Source organism: Sesamum indicum, linkage group LG11, assembly GCF_000512975.1.
Source record: "Sesamum indicum cultivar Zhongzhi No. 13 linkage group LG11, S_indicum_v1.0, whole genome shotgun sequence".
NCBI classification, from domain to species: domain Eukaryota; kingdom Viridiplantae; phylum Streptophyta; class Magnoliopsida; order Lamiales; family Pedaliaceae; genus Sesamum; species Sesamum indicum.
Window position 1 is genome coordinate 11,815,419 of NC_026155.1, and position 19,107 is coordinate 11,834,525.

The following is a 19,107-nucleotide window of genomic DNA, read 5'->3' on the forward strand; positions in this document are numbered from 1 at the left end:
AAGGCATCTTATGAAGTAAATAGTGATCGGGACCACAGTTCGAGGCAGTTGATCTGCCAGAGGTGTCAGTGTTCTTTGACGGATCCAAGTAAGGATTCCAGTAAGAATCCTCCAGAAACTACCATCACCGAAGTGTTTACAGGTAGTAGGAACTGTGACACAAACAAATCAGACTCAATTCCAACTAGTTGGGAGAATAGAGGTACTCCTGTTGTTAAAGCGAACATGAACCTGAAACCAACTGAGAAAGGGGATATCTCCCAGAGCTCAAAAAGCAGCATTTGTGATTTTAGTAGTAGCACCACTAGCCTAAGTGAGGAGAGCAGTCTAAGTGGGTCAACTTACGGCAACAGACCTCACATGTCAAAGGACATGAGGTGGGGAGCAATCGACCGCATAAGAAAACAATATGGTTTCCTGGGGCTGAGTCACTTTAATTTGCTGAAAAAACTTGGTTCTGGAGATATAGGCACCGTTTATCTTGCAGAACTGATTGGAACAAACTGCCCATTTGCAATAAAGGTTATGGATAATGAGTTCTTGGCAAGAAGGAAGAAGATGCCTAGGGCCCAAACAGAAAGAGAAATTCTCAGAATGCTGGACCATCCATTTCTTCCAACACTTTATGCCCAGTTTACATCAGACAATTTAGCATGTTTAGTTATGGAGTTTTGTCCTGGTGGAGATCTACATGTCCTCCGACAGAAGCAGCCCGGCCGATATTTCCCTGAACAGGCGGCAAGGTATAGAGTCTAATCCTCAACAAATTCATGGTTTTATGCTTTCTGTAATGCTGTAATTTGAAATGTTCAATCTCTATGCTTGTGTCAGGCATGAAATATGATGATTTGAGTTTTATTTCTGCCTTGGCTTTGACATGGTTTTCCTTTACCGATCGTGTTTGTTCTGTGTAAGTAGCTGGTTACTGGAATAGTTCTGCACAATCTTGCTATTGCTGTTCAGATTTCAGCTATGTACCAAAGTGGATATATAAGGCTTCTGATATTAATTACTTGAAATGAAATCAACCTAACCCAACCTTGGCGTCTTTTATCCTTTTTACTGTTGCGAACCTAGAAGAAAGGGCTCGTTTGTCATTTATTGTGTTAACCAAAGCATCATTTATGCCTAATGTTCCCTTCTTGCAGATTCTACGTTGCAGAAGTCCTTCTTGCTCTTGAATATCTCCACATGCTGGGTATTGTGTACCGAGATCTTAAACCTGAAAACATTCTGGTCCGTGAAGACGGTCACATCATGCTTACAGATTTTGACCTGTCGCTTAGATGTTCCGTTAACCCAACTCTTGTCAAATCATCATCTGTGGGGATAGAGCCACCGAGGGTTTCTGGTCCATGTGCAGGATCAAATTGTATCGATCCCTTCTGCGCTGGACCGTCCTGTAAGGTTTCATGCTTCAGCCCTAGGATTATACCTGCCACTGCACGAGCGAGGAAGCTAAAAGCTAATGCTGCAGCTCAGGCTCGATCCTTGCCTCAGCTTGTTGCCGAGCCAACAGAAGCACGGTCCAACTCCTTTGTGGGCACACATGAGTACTTGGCACCAGAGATTATCAAAGGGGAAGGGCACGGTAGTGCTGTTGATTGGTGGACGCTTGGCGTGCTTCTGTATGAGCTTCTATACGGGAAGACACCGTTTAAAGGTGCTGGGAATGAGGAGACACTGGCCAATGTCGTTCTGCAGAATCTCAAATTCCCTGATTCACCGATTGTTAGTTTTCAGGCCCGGGATCTCATCCGTGGGCTTCTAGTCAAGGAACCGGAGTGTCGGCTGGGCACAGAAACAGGGACAGCTGAGATCAAACGACACCCATTCTTCGAGGGCCTGAACTGGGCGCTGATCCGATGTGCTGTCCCACCTCAAATTCCGGAGCTGTACGATGTTGGAAATTCACATCTAGCCACACAGGAGAAGGGTGAAAAGTTTGTGGGGTACAGTGCTAATGGAGAACATTTGGAGTTTGAGTTGTTCTGAGGAAACTTCATTAGGAATCAGGATAAAGGCGGTATAACTAGGTTTCTCGACCATCTTGTATCATATATCTAGACTCCAGAGGAATTTGTGTTCTTGAGAATGTTTCAGCCGGCTGCTCTTCTTTGAGCTGTAGTAACACTGGATATTTTACGTTTATTTAATACTAAGAAGCAAATATTTTACCACTTTGCTCTCATTTCAAATCAATCCCTATGGCCACCAGTTATACTATTCAATATATTCTTATATTAAAATTGATTAAGATTAAATATTTTTCTAAATTATTCAATACATTCAAATATTAAAATTGATTAAGATTATTAATAATTTAAGTTAAGATGTATATAGTACTTATCAAAACATTATGGATTAATGTATTATCATATCATAATCTATTTGATTGTTTTACCAAGAAAAGGATCTCCAATGATTGAAGGTATCTGCTTTGACAATTTTCATTGCAAGTTTGCAACTATGTTGAGCATAAATTTATTTTAGGTGTAATTTGTGTCAAAGTAGTTTATTAAACGGCAAATTTTGAATTCATCATGATGATATAGAGGTAATTCAATTTAAAATAATTGAAATGGTTTAACCATGGCTATTTTTGTAGGCACTTGCAAACTACAACTAGAACCAGAACCCAAACCGAAAATCGAATTTCCATCGAATGTATTACTTCTCCTTATAAATTATAGTATATCATCATCATTTTTAAAAAGAAAGTCCCCGCCACCACCGACCGCCAGTCTACTCCTTGCTCGAGTGGCGAAGCTCCTCCCTCAGCGTCGCCTCCGCCAGTTCGATCTTTTGTGGTATTAGCTCTCCATTCCTTTTTGTGGATTTGGATACCTTTTTTTTCTTATCTTCACTTCAATTCCAATGCACTTTACTTACCTGTTGGTTTCGGGGGCAAAGGAAAGAGCTAGGGTTTTATACTGTGATTATATTAGGAATATGTGTTTCCGAAGAACACGACGATTTTTATCAGTAGAAAACATAAGAACTATTGTTGTTGATTAACTTTTGTTGTTTTTCTCTTTTGCAGGCTTACGCAGTGGAACTCTCATAAGTCTTGATAAAAAGAATATCATAAACACGAAATGGCTGAATCTGCAAGGTGGTTCAAAAGTGGAAAACTAGATTTAGTTTCCATTTTGTCGTTGAAATTAGGATTTTTTGATAGTTCAACATAGGTGCTAGGTTTAACCTGGGTTTGAAAATTAACTTTGGTTGGTTTCTTTTTTGACAGACTATATAATACAATTATATTTCTTTTTATTATATATATATATATTGAAATTATCAGGGAAGATAAAAGTAATATGCTTCGGATTTTAATCGCTACGGATTGTCATCTTGGTTATATGGAGAAGGATGAAATTCGCCGGCACGATTCATTTCAGGCATTTGAAGAGATTTGCTCAATTGCTGAGCAGAAACAGGTGAATTTCTAGTTCTTTTACTTTTAATCCACATACTGTTATTCCCTTTATTCGCCTTTGTATTTGTAGTAATGATTTCTGTTTTTTCCCTTGATAGATATGATCTTTTTACAAATACCATAACTTTTGGACATCAAAAGTTGAATAAGTGATCAATAATTTTAAATCAAAGCATATATCAAAACAAGAAAAACAATAAAAAATACTATGAAAGCAGTCTTACACCCATATTCATGGGATTCTAACTCGGTCCAACCGACGAGCTCCTTGGTTATGAGATTAATTAAAATTCATGGTTCATAAACTTCTCAAGTTAGTCGAGAGAAATAGAAGGGATTGCATGAATTTTAGACTAGTTGTATACATGACCATGAATGTTCATTTTCACATGTATTCTTTCTCCAGTATTTTCTTTTACCGTGTCTAGAGGTCCGTCTTTCTCTGAAAAACTGCTGTGCTTGTGATTTATTGTTTAGATGTTGACTAAGTGAGTGCTTATTTAAAATGTTAGGTGGACTTAATACTTCTTGGCGGCGATCTTTTTCATGAGAATAAGCCTTCAAGGTCAACCCTAGTCAAAGCCATTGAAATTCTCCGCCGTCATTGTCTCAACGATAGGCCAGTTCAGTTCCAAGTTGTGAGCGACCAGACAGTGAACTTTGCAAATTCGTAATCTCCTACATGTTAATCAATATTTCTCTATTCTAAATTTACTACTACTTCATCTTCTTTTTTGTCTAAGATTTTTGGAGTGGGTTCACAAAGTGAGCTCTGAGATTTCCAAATGTGTTTCTGACTTTGCCTCTAATTTCTATGGAACAACTTCTTAAAAACTTATATCTGAATGGTCTTGCTCCGCCAATGCACCTTCGAACTAAATTTAGTTCTTGAAGGTCTGACTCTTAAAGAAACTCCGCCATCCCAGATGTCCCTTAATCAGTTTTCCTTGCCAATGAAATTAAAATCTTCAAAACATCATATTTTTTCTCTTTCACAATTTCTTAATCTAGCTTTCTTTTCTTTCTGCAGCTTTGGCCATGTGAACTATGAAGATCCCCACTTCAATGTTGGGTTGCCCGTTTTCAGCATTCATGGGAATCATGATGATCCTGCTGGAGTGGTATGATCTGTATGGTACTTGTGGTACTTGTTTCTCTCCATAATGATTGTGTGTTATAGCCCTATTTTATTGACAGGTTCCTGGTACTTTATCATGCTTAGAAAATACTCCTTTCTCATTCAAATCAGTATTCTAGTTCCCAAAGTCTTAGAAATATCCATCAGATTTCCCAACCTTCTCTTTGATGCAACTGAAGAGAATTTTCGCTGTTACATGCTAAACCAAGTTAATCAGATGCTTGTTCTGTCTCATCCATTTGTCTGATCTCATCCTTTGAATGTCTGTGTAGACTGTTTTTTTGCTATTAGTATAGTTTAATTGGTGTGTCACTGTGTCTAAACCGTAAATATTTTATTGTAGCGGTAAATTTTTCCCAGCCCACACGATTATATATCTATATTATATATATATATTTTCGTCTTTATGCGTGTTGTAATTTGCATAAGCTCAATGTATTTTCTTAGAAATGGTGTTTTGGGTACTCTTCTCAATTATTATCGCAGGACAATCTTTCTGCTGTTGATATCCTTTCAGCATGTAATCTTGTCAACTATTTTGGAAAAATGGTACTTGAGGGTTCTGGTGTGGGGCAGATCACTCTTTATCCTATTCTTATAAAAAAGGTTCGCTCATCACTGTCTTTACTGAAACTTATTATGCTGAAGCATAAACTTAAGCTTTTTACTGAATGACTTCTGAACTTTATAATTTATTATAGGGCTCAACATCTGTAGCTCTTTATGGCCTTGGAAATATCAGAGATGAACGCCTGAATCGAATGTTTCAGGTATGTGAGCTGTCTGATTCTGGTTATTCATGCAGTCACCTTGACTTAGTTTTCTCATTATCTTTTGTGTTATGAGAACCAGACGCCGCATGCGGTGCAGTGGATGCGACCTGAAGCCCAGGAAGGCTGTCAAGTTTCAGACTGGTTCAATATACTAGTACTTCATCAAAATAGGTGACACTGATTGTGATTGTCATATTGTTGTTTAGTTGCATAAATGGATGATGACAGAGACTATACAAGAATTCATCACTTGATAATTTCTTTTGATTTTTACTTTAAAGTTTTGGAAATAATTAGAATTTTAAAAAATCTTCATCTTTGCTTTCAGAGTGAAGACAAATCCTAAAAACGCAATAAATGAACATTTCCTGCCTCGATTTTTGGATTTTATCATCTGGGGGCATGAGCACGAATGCCTTGTTGATCCAAAGGTTCGGAACTGCCAAGGTCTCTTTACTAGTGTTGTTATTTGGTTCCATCTCTGATTGATGGTGTTTCGGATCATTAACAGGAAGTTCCAGGCATGGGTTTTCACATTACTCAACCTGGTTCATCTGTTGCAACTTCGCTGATAGATGGTGAATCAAAGCCAAAACATGTGCTGCTGTTAGAGATCAAGGTTGTGCTTGGCAAAATTTTTCTTCTCATCAATTGTTCCTATCTTTTTCTGCTTTTTGTTTGCTGTTTTTTTTTTTTTTGGAGATTACCTAAAATGTCAAAATAATTTGTACATGTGATACTGAACAACATCTAGGGGAATCAGTATCGTCCAACAAAGATACCTCTCAACTCTGTGAGGCCTTTTGAGTACACAGAGGTAGGGTCCTATTAGTCCTTATTTGAATAAGTGTAGAAACTTCAGCTATAGTACTTACATTTTGCGATATACAGGTAGTGCTGAAGGATGAACCTGATATAGACCCTAATGATCAGAATTCTATTCTTGAACACTTGGACAATGTGGTAAGACCACTGCATCCTTTTGTGTTTCTTTTTATGTTTTGTAAACAAATACATGCTCTTTTTCTATATTTCTCGTTCTTGTAGTTGATCTGTTGTTGAACTGCTCTGTACTATACTTTTTTTCTTTTCTTTTGGCTGTTTCATTATTGTAGGTTAGAAATTTGATAGAAAGGGCTAATCAAAAGGCTATTAAGAAATCAGAGCTCAAGCTTCCCTTAGTTCGAGTGAAGGTACTATTTTTTTGACCTGGTCAATTTTCCACTTTTATGTTACTCATTTGCTTTTAAATTAAATAGGTGGATTATTCTGGGTTTATGACGATAAATCCACAGAGGTTTGGGCAAAAGTATGTGGGGAAGGTACGGAAATTTTTTATTTTCCTCCAGGGCTGACTGATTAAAAACAAAAACCATTTTGCATTCTGACTATTTTCACAACTATTGTAAATTATAGGTTGCAAATCCTCAGGATATTCTTATATTTTCCAAAGCATCTAGAAAAGGTCGCAGTGAAGGTAAATTTTCATTTTATTAGGCTATTGGTATTGTACTTTCTTATTTCCATTTGTAGAAACTAAAGCAACTTTTAAAGGAAAATTTGGTTAATTATATTTTCTATACATTGTAAGATTATGCCATCTACAATGGAACCATATGGTATAAAAACTTTGGCATAACTTTTCAATTTCTTCGGTGAATAGAGCATCAGGACATTTGAGAACCTGTTGGATTGTTTGCTTATTAGGTTGTATAGAACTCGCAGTTAAGCATGTAAGTACTAAGAATTTTATTACAAAAGTTGTTTTAATACTTCTCTTTCCTCCCACACTGACCACACCTTCCTCTCTCTATCCTCCTACATTAGAATTTTGCCAAGTCCTGTATTCTAAACAATTATTTACACTTCATGCTTATAAGCGCTGTGCTTAGATGTTTTGATGAAGACCTTGTTATAAATATCGGTCCATCTATAATTTTGGGCCTTTTTCTTTTTTTCTTTAAATGCCTTGATTTTGATAGAATAAATATTTTCCTTGCAGTAGATAAAATTAATGATTCTGAAAGGCTACGACCGGAAGAGCTGAATCAGCAAAATATTGAAGCTTTAGTTGCTGAAAGTAATCTGGTATGATTGCACCCCGTTTCTTCTGCGCACAATTTTAGGATTAACCAATATGGTAATCACAAAATTTGTGAAAATCTTGGATCTTCTATGGCATAATATGTGAAAATGCCTTCTATCTAGTCATTTTTGTAAATATCAACCTTCTGCATGTCTCCATCACCTATAATAACCCAAAAGCGGCACGCAATCTGTTAGGGAATTTAGGGCACTATTGATTACATCCAACCATTTAAACACATCTTAACAATTGTCAAAGTTGGCTTTCTTGTTTCTTTTGTTATAGACGACTGAGTTCCTAAGCCCACTTAACTCCATGTATTTTGACACACTCATGTATCGCAAAATTACAACAGCGGGAGTAGAAACTTCTAAATGATCCAAGTATCATGGATCTTTGATAATTCTAATCTGATTCCACTTTGTATATCATGATTTTTTCAGAAAATGGAGATACTCCCAGTCAATGATTTGGATGTTGCGTTGCACAATTTTGTGAATAAGGATGACAAAATGGCCTTCTATTCTTGTCTGCAATACAACCTCGAAGAAACTCGTGTAAGTGGTTTATACTTTGTCGTTCAATTGATGGTATAAATATGGTACATGCAGATGGTGCTTTATATGTTATTTCAATGGTTTGGCTGTTTGCTTAGTGACCATTTGTACATATAAATTATCCCTGCAGTACTCTAATAAGTTAAAATTCTTCTCTGTAACAGAATAAAATTGCTGGGGATCCGGATGTTCATAAGTTTGAAGAGGAAGACATTATTGTCAAAGTTGGAGAGTGCTTAGAGGCAAAATATCTTTTTCTCCCATCTTCTTTTCCTTTCTTGTCTACCTTTACGCAATGTCATAATTCTGTAATATATCGTGTTGAATGAATCCAAGTGTTGGAAAGTAGAGTATGGAATTATATGGCTCTCTTCGTCAAGGCAGATTATCACTGGCAAATTTGGATGACAACATGGCTTAGTGAAACTTAATAGAGAACCCATGAACTTCTCACAGTTTTGGTATAACGTGATTATGGATTCACCTTGAACTGTCATTTGTGCAGTTTGCATTGCTTAGTATTGAACACACTAGCCCTGGGTTTAAGATGTCTATCTCTCTTTCATACTAGCTGTCTCCCTCTCATGGGATCAAATATCAAGTCCCACCACACCTTGCCAAATCTCACGCTCAAAACCATTTTCAATTTAAAGTGGCGTCTTCAAACTTGTATGGCACCATGATAAAGTTCTCTTCTATTTTCTAAAGAAAATTTGTGTTATGAAAATACCGCTGATCATTTGCAGGAACGTGTGAAAGAAAGAGCCTCGAAGACAAAAGATGGCCAAGATTTTACATTCAGTGGCCCGTCCTCACAGGTATGTATTTTCAGATTCTAGCCTGATGTGCACAGAAGCTTTTCTTGAGAGCTACATGCTTTATAGCCTATGTATTTTGAGTCATCGTATTGTTTTCTTACAGAATGTAAGGACTAGAAGTACTGAAGGAGTTGGAACTGCTGCTTCCTTCAGTGATGATGAAGATGCTACTATATTCTCTGGCTCAAAGTCTACCAGAAAGGGCAGGAAAGAGCTGTCACAATCTTTGAGGTCCACTCATGATATTTCAGATGCTGGTAAGACTACAGGAAGAGGAAGGGGAAGGGGAAGAGGGAGAGGCAGGGCTTCCAATACATTGAAGCAGACCACATTGGAAGCAAGCATGGGTTTCCGTCATTCACAAAGGTTTGCTTAATTGTTTTAGTGCCTGAGGGTGCTTTTCTTTCTCATGCATTTCTCGCTATTGTTCTTACCAAGTTCTCTTTTTGATGATACTCACGCAAATTGGTTTTTCCTTCTTTGTTTATATCCTTGTGCTGTTACCGCCCCTTCTGTTGGGAGAGAGATGCTGCATTGAAAGCTTGTTAGATATCATAGTCCGAATAGTTCTTGAATGAAAATCTCAGTGGCAGGGACCACCTAATTTATGGCCCGACTGCTGCAACTCCCATTTTGTGCACTCATTATTGTACGGTCTTTCGGGATTTAGAATTGTAGCTTTGGAGTGAAACACCTCCGACTTGGAAAAAATCTTCAATATAAATACTGAGGCCAGCTCTATTGGCATGCATCTCTACTAGAGAAATAGGCCATGTTTGCTGACACAGAGCAACCACACAATATTTGAGGCATATCAAACATAGCTGTGAAAATAAAATTTCGTCACTATGGGAACTTTCAATATGATCTCTTTGATATAGATCTGCATCAGTTGCTGCATCTGCTTCTGTCCGGAGTATGGCTGATGAGGTGGATGAAGTGGACTCAGACTCAAATGATGAAACAGCTAAACTTGATGTTAATGATATTGCTGATAGCTCGGTATGGGCTAACTTCTTTACAGCCATTTTGTGCTCTCAGTAACTTATTCTGCTTTTGCTGGGTCACTATAATTTCTTGTTACACAAATTTTACGGTGTCAAAATTTTCTGCTCTCAGTAATATTTTCAGCTCTTGCTGACTCCCAGTAATTTCTTGTTATACCATTTTTACTGAGTCAATTTTGTGTTTCCGATGCAAGGATGATGCTGAAACTCTGGAGGGGAAGGGCAGAAAAAGAGCTGCTCCAAGGGGAAAGGCTAGAGGTTCCACCACCTCCAAAAGGGGAAGAAAATCAGATAACCCTTCATCTTCACTCCATAGATTGCTTGCAAGCAGAGATGATGATGACGAGGATGACGACATGGGGAAGAAACCTAATAGATCTCAACCTCGGGTAACTGATGCTATTCTTAGTAAAGCACTCTCCTTTTTCTTAATCATCATATTTTCTGAAGGTGGGTTCTAAGTCGCTTCAACTGTAAATTTTGGAGCTGACTAGGTGTCCGTATATATCTTGCATTGCCCGTTTATCTATATCAGGAAAAGTTACAGTTCCATCATCTCTGTTTTCTGTTGATGTAATATCCTTTCATCTTTTAGCTTAACGGAAGCATTTCATCTCAAACATATTGCAAGAGTAATGGTATATCATGAAATAAGCTCAACCAAGCCGAAGTCTGTATATATGTTGATAGAGTTCGGACATTTGTTATAAACAGCATGTCAGCTATTCTATTCATATACCTCCTGTTGTTTTCGTGACGCATCTGTTCATAACTTATAACTGAGAAAGGCTGAAGTTACGCCTAACAAATTTTTTTAGGTGACAAGAAATTATGGAGCTTTAAGACGGTAGCTAGCCAGCTGCTTCAGACATCTCTCATTGGAGGTGATGCTGTCCAATTTGGGGTTGCGTGTGGCTCCTCACGGTTCAATATTGGGTCATACGCCTGTAGGAAGAGCTGTACATGTATGTTACAAGTTTTTCTGTGAACACCGATATCTTGTTAATGATGGTTTGCCCCTATTTAATATTGATATCCATTACAAACCAGCTTTACCTCTTGAACGCCAGCAGATTTTGGAGGCCTTTCTCATGTGTATTGCTATTATGCATAAGTTGACTCGAAAATCAGCCACTGTGGTGATTCTTTTATCTTCATCAGTGGCTCCTATAGCATACTAGCGCACATGCTTTTTTTTTTTTTATCATGCCCATTAGGCCATGGAGTAAAAACATCTTTCACTGGGTAAACAATCCCATATACCATCTGAGCTTTGTGCCATAATCAGAAGGAGATGATTGTATCTTCTGTAAAACCAGTTCAAGGTCCGAACGGTATTGAATCCTTCGGAAACTCAAATACAACTATTACCTTAACCTTATTAATCTGTCCAAACAGGTGACTATTGAAAGGCAAAAGTCACTCTAATAAGTATTACAGCGTCTTCATTTTTATTTTCATCCAAGTGTGTGATGGGTGACTAAAAAGTCATATATTAATAATAAAGTGTTTACTTACTTGTTTTAATAAGAGTAAATTAATTTTATCTTGGTTTATTTCTTAGTTTCTTGTAATTTTTGTGGTAAAATGATATTAAGTTATATAAATAAAACAGTAAATAATATCTATTTCAAATTTATAAAGAACCCCTATACAAAAAAGTAAACATCATATTAATCTATACTAATTTTTTTATATAGACTAATATATCAAAGTAAATGGAGTCTCAATTTATGAATTAGGCCTCATTCTAATAATTTATCCATTTGAAAGATGGTGGACCTGGACGGAACTTGATAAGAGTTTGGTTAAATTTATCTTTTATTTATTGAATATATGGATGGTTGTTATATGTATTTTATATTTCAAAAATAAAGTATGCGTTAATCATTTAATGTTCTATATATTTAGATTTAAGGCCTTCGATAGTAATTTTAGTTGACAAAATATGGATAGATAGAAAACATATTTTTATATTTACTTTTTCTATCATAATATTTTTAATTAATTAATTAATTTTACTAACAATTTTTTATCTATATATATTTAATTTTTTTTATTTTATTAAATAAATATAATAAAAATAAGGGATAATTATATTCCATTCCCTTGAAATTTGGTGTAATTACATATAGACCCCTGTAATTTAGAAAATTACATTTAATACTTATGAGGTTTATTTTTGTGTAACAAATAAGTCCTTTCATTAGTTGAAATTCATCGAATTTGCTGATATTAACAAAAAAATTGAGAAAAAAATATGTGTACCTTCAATTAATTTATTACTAACTTATAATGGGTCAAACAAGTCTTTTTATGATCAAATTTTTCTCATATGTTTTCACGCAATAATACATTTGAGGAGGCAAATTTTCACCATTATAAGGGTAGTTTAGTTAAAAAAAAAATTATTCACTTGCAATCAGTCAGTAATAAGCCAATCGAAGGTAAATATTAATTTTTATTAAATTTTTTTTGTTAATATCAACAAATTTAGTAAATTTTGATTAACGAGAGACTTATTGTTAAATGAAAGCAAATTTCAGAGTGCTAAATATAATTTTTTAAATTACAAAAGATTTATGTTTAATTATATCAATATTAGGGTAAAAAAGTATAATTATCTCTAAAAATAAATTATACAGCACCATAAAAGCCCCAAGCCCTTCTAATAATTAATTTCACACCGTTGGCCTGAAGGTTTTAACGGTCTAATTTGACCTAATAAAAGGAGTATCCCACCGCATCCCCCACTCCAGAGAGGAATCAAACTGTCTGTCTTCGTCCTTACTACGCCCACCATCGATCCAGACGCCGCCGACTAGAGCAATCTACCGGCCATCCTCCGCCGCCGCTACCGTCCCCTCGTTTTTTCCACTACGTACCGGCTATTGTCTCTCGTCCCAGCCCATCATCACCGCGGCCACCATCCATCCCTGCCAGCACCGCCGTCAAACTCCACCTCAGTCTCTTTCATCTTTCCTACCGCTCAGGGTATTAATCTATTTCATTATTTTTATCCTGAATTTCAGATAGTTTCAGTAAAATCGCTGTTCCCTCTTCCCGTAACTGCTTGCACAAATCGATAGAGACAAAACCGAACCTTTCCGTAGGTATACGGTGTATTTCGTGGGAATCCTCGTAAACCTATTCTATGCTTAGAATTATTTTTACACTTAATACCAAAATATTTGTAGTCTAAGGGCAAATGTGCTTCTCCTAGGTTAAAACAGGTCACTCTTTGTATCATGTATGTAAGACGTTTTAAGGAGCAAATTGCAAGAACACATCAATTCAAGTAGGAGAGAGTTCATGTGAGATTAAAATCAATTTGCTCAATTTGGTTAGGGGTTGAATGTGATTTGAGCGTTAGATTAAAATCAATTTGCTCCTTATGCCTATCAGATCTGTACTTAGCATCAGTGAGAAAATTCTAACATGTTACATCTATGGTGGCCCTATAATTACAATACAGTCATTACTAGATTCTAAAATAAGAGTACAAGAATAGGATCATTGCTGAATTTTTTTAAAGGCAAAATTGAGTACGAGAAATAGCTTGGTTGATCAACTGTCCATATGTTCACTTCAAGGCAGGCTGCATCAACCTCCTCGAATAACGTTTCTTTCTGCAGGAAGTCTTTAATATAGTATGGTTTGCCACTCCTTCTGTATCATTGTGTCCAGTTGTAAGATTTATTTTGGTTGTTTGCACAAATGCATGTTTCTTTTGTTGAATAAATCACATATGCCTTTAAAAGGACATAACTATCTTTTGCAGTTTTAATTCCACAAATTGCCTCATTTTATCGTAGCAAAATGTTATTTACCAATGGTAGCTTTGATGGTTTGTAAAGCCACCAATGGAGTTTAAGGAGGAGACAAAACTAGCAGTGCTAGATTTTTTCTTGATGTTTTACTCCTACTGAATTAGAAACAAGAACTATGTGGCTTCTCCTTGGAATGATGGTGCTTACATTTCCCAGTGGATACAAGGGAGGTCAGAGTTCCTAAAAAATATTGGACACTCATGAATTTCTTACATATGCAAATAAGCAAGAGAGACATGATCAAGGGTACAGACTTAGTGGTAGTGCATTTTCTCAAGTATAGTTTCTCATTTCATAGATTTCCATGTCTCTTGCAGAAGAAATCATGCCTAAGGTGAAGACAAACCGGGTAAAGTACCCGGAAGGGTGGGAATTGATTGAACCTACTCTGCGTGAACTTCAGGCAAAGATGAGAGAAGGTTTGTAATCACTTCATACACTCTCTTGAGTTTTTTCTCCATCATCATTATTATTGTACATTTTGGTTCAGTTTTTCCTGTTTTGACTGTATCTAGACAAAAAACTAAATAAAATGATCTGCTTTTGGTGGTGGCAGCTGAGAATGATCCACATGATGGTAAAAGGAAATGTGAGGGCTTGTGGCCTATTTTCAAAATAGCTCATCAGAAGAGTCGATACATTTTTGACCTTTATCACAGGAGGAATGAAATTTCAAAGGAATTATATGAGTTCTGCTTGGATCAGGGATATGCCGACCGCAATTTAATTGCAAAATGGAAGAAGGTTTGTTGATGATACTGAATAAATTTTATCACAATATTATTACAGTTCACTGTGTCATGTTTTTGTGTCTTTACATGCTCAATCCTGAATTTTATTCATCACTTCGACTTCTTTCCATGTGTGTGTGAGAGACACAGATTAAGAGACCAGACTTGTATTCTTGAAGATGCTCTTTGGCATGTGACAACATAAACAAGATTGAGACAATATAGCTTGATTAAGAGACTAGAACATTTTTTAGAAACCATACAATACTTGCTTTTTGTATCTATTGCAGCCGGAAATTTCTATCAGTATATCATAAGAGACAACAGTTCTCATTATTGTTGTTGATTTTGCAGCCTGGCTATGAAAGGCTTTGCTGCTTGCGGTGTATGCAGCCGCGGGACCATAACTTTCAAACAACATGTATTTGCCGAGTCCCTCAGCATTTACGAGAGGAGAAGGCTATAGAATGCGTGCATTGCGGCTGTAGAGGTTGTGCCAGCGGAGATTAAGCAGTGCCCCTGCAACTGGCAAAATCACATAAACTTCCCGTGCTACCAATCCAACATTATGTCTTTCTTTTGTTGGTATTTTAGGATATGATCTCTTGCTTAGTTTTTTTACTTTTTACTATCTTATAATTAGTAGCACTAAATGTAGGTAACTCTGTTTAACTTGAAAAATCAATTCCTACATAATTTGGTATGAGGTCCAAATTGTATCATTGCAACTATTAAACACCTTTAAGTATTAGTAGAATGTCTAAAAAGGATAAATATGTGCAGGTTTTGTTCGGGTTGGACTTATTGAATTCGCAACAAGTTCATCAGAAAATTGGTTCTTAAGCGGATCAATAGTGATTTATTCGTACACAATGATCATATATTCTGAGCACGTAACCTTAGATTGTAGATAACCTCAGCACAATCCCAAAAGTTGTATTGAGGACCTTCTTACAAGCCAGCAATCAATATTTTTTACTTTGACTAGGTGATTATTTCCATAAGGAGATATGTATTATTTCAAGAAGCTATTGTTTCATAGTAGTAAATATGTTAAGAGCTGACTTTGTAGGGTTAGGTAATATTTATGTTGTGGTTCAAATACGAAAAATACCTATGTTGGAGCAATTATTTTGGTTTAATTATAATTGATTTTGGTAAATCATTTGAAATTTTATTATGGCAGTTTTTTATAATATAATTTGCTAATAAGATCCATTATTTATTACTATGCTAATATATTCATTTGATACAATAATACTTTGGTTAATTTTAACTTTGAGGCATAAATCAACTAAAGTTGTTAAATAATATAGTAATATATGTTTAGAATTTGGAGCTTAAAAATATAAAGTATAGTAGACAGTAAATTACAAAAAGAGTATATAAAGTTATCTACTATTTAAACTTTTAAAGGGATAATTATCTCTTGTGAGATTTTGTATAATTACACGTAGATTTCTGTAGTTTAGAAACATGTAGTATCCTAGCATTTGTTTTCATCCAACAAATAAATCCAATTGTTAGTCAAAATTTAGAAAATTTGTTGATATCAACAAATAATAAAATCAAATGAAACTCCATTTTGATCTCCATTTGACTTATTATTGAATTATTATAGATCAAACAAATCTTTTCTGGCCAAAAAACCCAAACACCTATGCGTATGCTAATGCATTGACGAAGTACTCTTCACCTTTATAAAAATAGTTTGGTCGAAAAAAATTCGTTTGATCTACGATGACTCATGGATAAATATATATATATATATATATATTCATTTAATCTTTTTGCTAGCAAATTTTATTTAAGAGAATAATCTATTTATTCAATAAAAATAAACATTAAAAATATTAAATATAATTTTTCATATCAGAATAGTTTATATATAAGTGCACAAAATTTAATTAAAAAGAAAATAACAATGCAATTATCTCTTATTTAAATGATTGTTATGCATAACACGAGGTGAATGCTAGTTCTCGTGTGGAAGCATTGAAACGAGATGGTATGGTGAACAAATCAACAACCCCTACGCAAGTGGAGGTGGTGGTGATAGGCGCGCCTAGATTTCATGATAATGCTAGGAGTTATAGAAGAAATTAAAACAGTGCAAAAATCGTCCAATCAAATTAAATTGAGCTATTTTTTATAATTTATTTTTTAAATTGTAATTCTAAATTTACAATAAAATCGCTCCGTATTTATTAATTTAATTTTAATTTAGAGTTTAGCTTTTGCTGAAATGCCTTAGTAATACAAAGCTAACAATTGCTTTTTATTAACCATCCCATGTATTCATAGCATTTTGGATTTTGGATTACTTTCTAATCTCATGTTGCTTTTGAGCAGTACGGGTAGTTGGATTACCTTGAAGGTACTTCTCTATATCTTTTTTGTTTTTTTTTAAGGAATTAGAGACACTTTTCTGAATCAGGTAAATTGCAGGAATTGAAGCGCAAGCGAAGAAAGAGGAAGAGTAGGAAGGAGAAGAGGAGGAGATGGAGTCACCATCATTCAGATGATGATTCTTTTGATGATTTTGTTGATTTGCGGCATAAAAGGAGGAGCAGAAAGGCATACTCAGACTCTGATTCCGACGTCAGTGCTTCAGATGATTCGCGAGTGGGTAGGGGCAAGAAGCGGTCTGAGAAGAAGAGCAGAAAACATCACCATGAAGATGACTAGCTTCTACAGTAGGTGATATGTCTTGTACTTTTAAGGTTCCTCTAAACTGCTGCCAAGTGTGCCCTATTCAATCTTTAATCTAGTGGTTGATGAGCTTCTTGATGAAAACCACTTTAACTTAGTGGACAATGCATTAGTTTGGTGCATTTGCTGTTTTTCAGTTTGATGTAATGTATTATTTTAATTGCTTTGTTTTTTTGGTTGGAAGAATTCTGATATTTACTGAGTATGCTATGTGTCATTCCGACAAGTGATCGGTCCTATTAGGTGAAATATTGCAGTAATGCTTTAGAATTTTATTGAGTTTAAAGTTGTTTTACTTGTTGGTTGCTATTTGATGCTTTGGGAGAAGCCTGCCTGTGGGCATCAATAAGAGTTTAACTATTGCTGCTCTTTTGAATCCAGTGCTACTATTTGAGCAAAGAAGGTTTCAGCATTTTTCAGTGTGTTTTATTTATGTTATTGTATTAGAAAATGATTTTGTCATTAATATTATCAAGTTTCTGGATCAACCTCTCTGAAAATCATGATCGGGTGTAGCAGGTTTTTGTTGAGATCATGATGTCCAGTAATATATTTTTATATATTCTAATCAAGGACTGCATTTTTTTTTCAATTTTATCGACCACAAACTTGAGAAGTTTTGCTGAATGATGCCCCCTCCTTGTTCTGACTTTTCCATTTCCTTGTAAGTGCGTCCTTTTCTTTTTGTGTCTGTGAGTGTGTGTGAGGGTGTGTGTGTGTGCGTGTGTGTGTGGGGTGTGAGCGTGTGTGTATGTGTGTGTGTGTGGGGTGTGTGCGTGTGTGTGTGTGTGTGGGGTGTGAGCGTGTGTGTATGTGTGTGTGTGTGGGGTGTGTGCGTGTGTGTGTGTCACTGTAGAACATGTTTATCTTCTGCACGAACGAATGCCATCTGCGTCTTGTTACATTTGCCATTCTCCTTGAATTTCTAAGTCTTCATTTCTATCTACACAACCCTTTTTCTCGTGCAGGATGTCACCATAGTTTCGCAGAATTTTATGCTCATTATGGGTATTGTGTGTCTTTGTGGTCTATTTACGTTCTTTGTAATATTTTTCTGTGTTTGCATAGATATGTATTTTCATTTTTGTTTACCTGATATGAATGAGTATTTATTGAAATGAAGAGCAATAACAGTACATGAGATAGTGCATTGTCCCTCTTCTTTTTTCCTTTCAATATATCTTGTTAGCAACAGTGGTCTTGGATTGATTTACTTTACTAGATGGGATATAGTGAGAGAAAATGAGTGGAGGATTGGTATAATCTGATAAATGCCTTGGGTGGTTGATATGCTAACCAATTCTTGAATTGGTTGCCAGCGACCACTACTAAATGTTGTAGTTTTGAACCCTGACTTTGGTGCGTTTAGCCATTTTGATTTCTTTCTTGGTAATAGCGGTCTCTGTAATTTTCACCCTTGAATCACATGGTAGTTTCTGTAGCATCACCTTGATTTTTAGGTAATCGCATGGAAGAGGGAGAATGGTCTTTTTGCTCAGGGACAATTAATTAGTTATATATGCTGTAGCTAATGTTTGACTCATGCTTGTGCTTACATGTGGCTTACTGTTTATCACGTAAAGAACTAATCATTCACCTGCCCAAATTTATGTTATTTTTCTGCCTTCAGATATTTATGGGCAGTTTCACACATATTTGAGTGGTAGTAGTTTCCTAGTAATGTGGTTTTGGTATTGTAGAAATCAGGATATTAGGCCTATAAGTTGTTGAATCTGGGTGTTGCTTGATAAATGGCACAGCTGTTCCTGTGGCTCTTCTTTCGAAAGTGAATGATTCCTTTACTGGAAGGAGACACTAGCTTTAACTTTTTGAAAGAGAGGTAAGTTTCATGAAATAATCAAAATCCATTACAAGCTTTTATGTTTACTTTGTTAAAGGTTGAGGCGTCTTGGTCGGTTTATGTTTCTTGTCGCTTGGGCTTTTGCTGAAATGCCTTAGTAAATACAAGGCTAACAATTGCTTTCTATTAACCATCCCATGTATTCATAGCATTTT

At 35.8% G+C, this 19,107-nt stretch overlaps 3 protein-coding genes across 5 annotated transcripts in view; all 3 read left to right on the top strand.

Annotated features, from left to right (window-relative positions):
- Window positions 1-2,180, top strand: part of LOC105174101 (serine/threonine-protein kinase D6PKL1) — a gene marked incomplete in the record, with an annotated part of 5,270 nt that extends 3,090 nt beyond the window's left edge. The window contains 2 exon segments of the mRNA XM_011096090.2: window positions 1-743; window positions 1,149-2,180. Coding sequence (XP_011094392.1) covers window positions 1-743; window positions 1,149-1,995 — 1,590 coding nt within the window.
- LOC105174102 (double-strand break repair protein MRE11) lies at window positions 2,520-10,975 on the top strand. 3 transcript variants are annotated; one of them, XM_020697590.1, is made up of 23 exons: window positions 2,520-2,810; window positions 3,044-3,115; window positions 3,305-3,440; window positions 3,952-4,109; window positions 4,470-4,560; window positions 5,064-5,183; window positions 5,279-5,347; window positions 5,430-5,521; window positions 5,679-5,781; window positions 5,862-5,969; window positions 6,105-6,167; window positions 6,242-6,313; window positions 6,466-6,543; window positions 6,610-6,672; window positions 6,767-6,827; window positions 7,356-7,438; window positions 7,880-7,993; window positions 8,158-8,235; window positions 8,740-8,811; window positions 8,915-9,177; window positions 9,693-9,813; window positions 10,013-10,207; window positions 10,637-10,975. In XM_020697590.1, the coding sequence occupies exons 2-23, from the start codon at window positions 3,099-3,101 to the stop codon at window positions 10,667-10,669; spliced, it is 2,190 nt and encodes a 729-aa protein (XP_020553249.1). In that variant the 5' UTR covers window positions 2,520-2,810; window positions 3,044-3,098; the 3' UTR covers window positions 10,670-10,975. The 3 variants fall into 3 exon arrangements, with proteins under 3 accessions (XP_020553249.1, XP_011094393.1, XP_020553250.1); XM_011096091.2 differs by having other exon boundaries at window positions 2,521-2,810; window positions 7,353-7,438; XM_020697591.1 differs by lacking the exons at window positions 2,520-2,810; window positions 3,952-4,109 and having other exon boundaries at window positions 7,353-7,438.
- LOC105174103 (protein BUD31 homolog 2) lies at window positions 12,518-15,101 on the top strand. Its single transcript, XM_011096094.2, has 4 exons — window positions 12,518-12,812; window positions 13,966-14,067; window positions 14,205-14,392; window positions 14,734-15,101. Exons 2-4 carry the CDS (start codon window positions 13,974-13,976, stop codon window positions 14,887-14,889), a joined length of 438 nt encoding a protein of 145 aa, XP_011094396.1. The 5' UTR covers window positions 12,518-12,812; window positions 13,966-13,973; the 3' UTR covers window positions 14,890-15,101.

Bases quoted from the DNA above. Each gene is read 5' to 3' on its own strand.
- LOC105174102 (XM_011096091.2), top strand. The intron at 4,110-4,469 runs GTAATCTCCTAC...TTCTTTCTGCAG, and splicing joins ACAGTGAACTTTGCAAATTC to CTTTGGCCATGTGAACTATG. The intron at 6,544-6,609 runs GTACTATTTTTT...TAAATTAAATAG, and splicing joins TTCCCTTAGTTCGAGTGAAG to GTGGATTATTCTGGGTTTAT.
- LOC105174103 (XM_011096094.2), top strand. From the start codon at position 13,974: ATGCCTAAGGTGAAGACAAACCGGGTAAAGTACCCGGAAGGGTGGGAA. The intron at 14,068-14,204 runs GTTTGTAATCAC...TGGTGGTGGCAG, and splicing joins TCAGGCAAAGATGAGAGAAG to CTGAGAATGATCCACATGAT. The intron at 14,393-14,733 runs GTTTGTTGATGA...TTGATTTTGCAG, and splicing joins TAATTGCAAAATGGAAGAAG to CCTGGCTATGAAAGGCTTTG.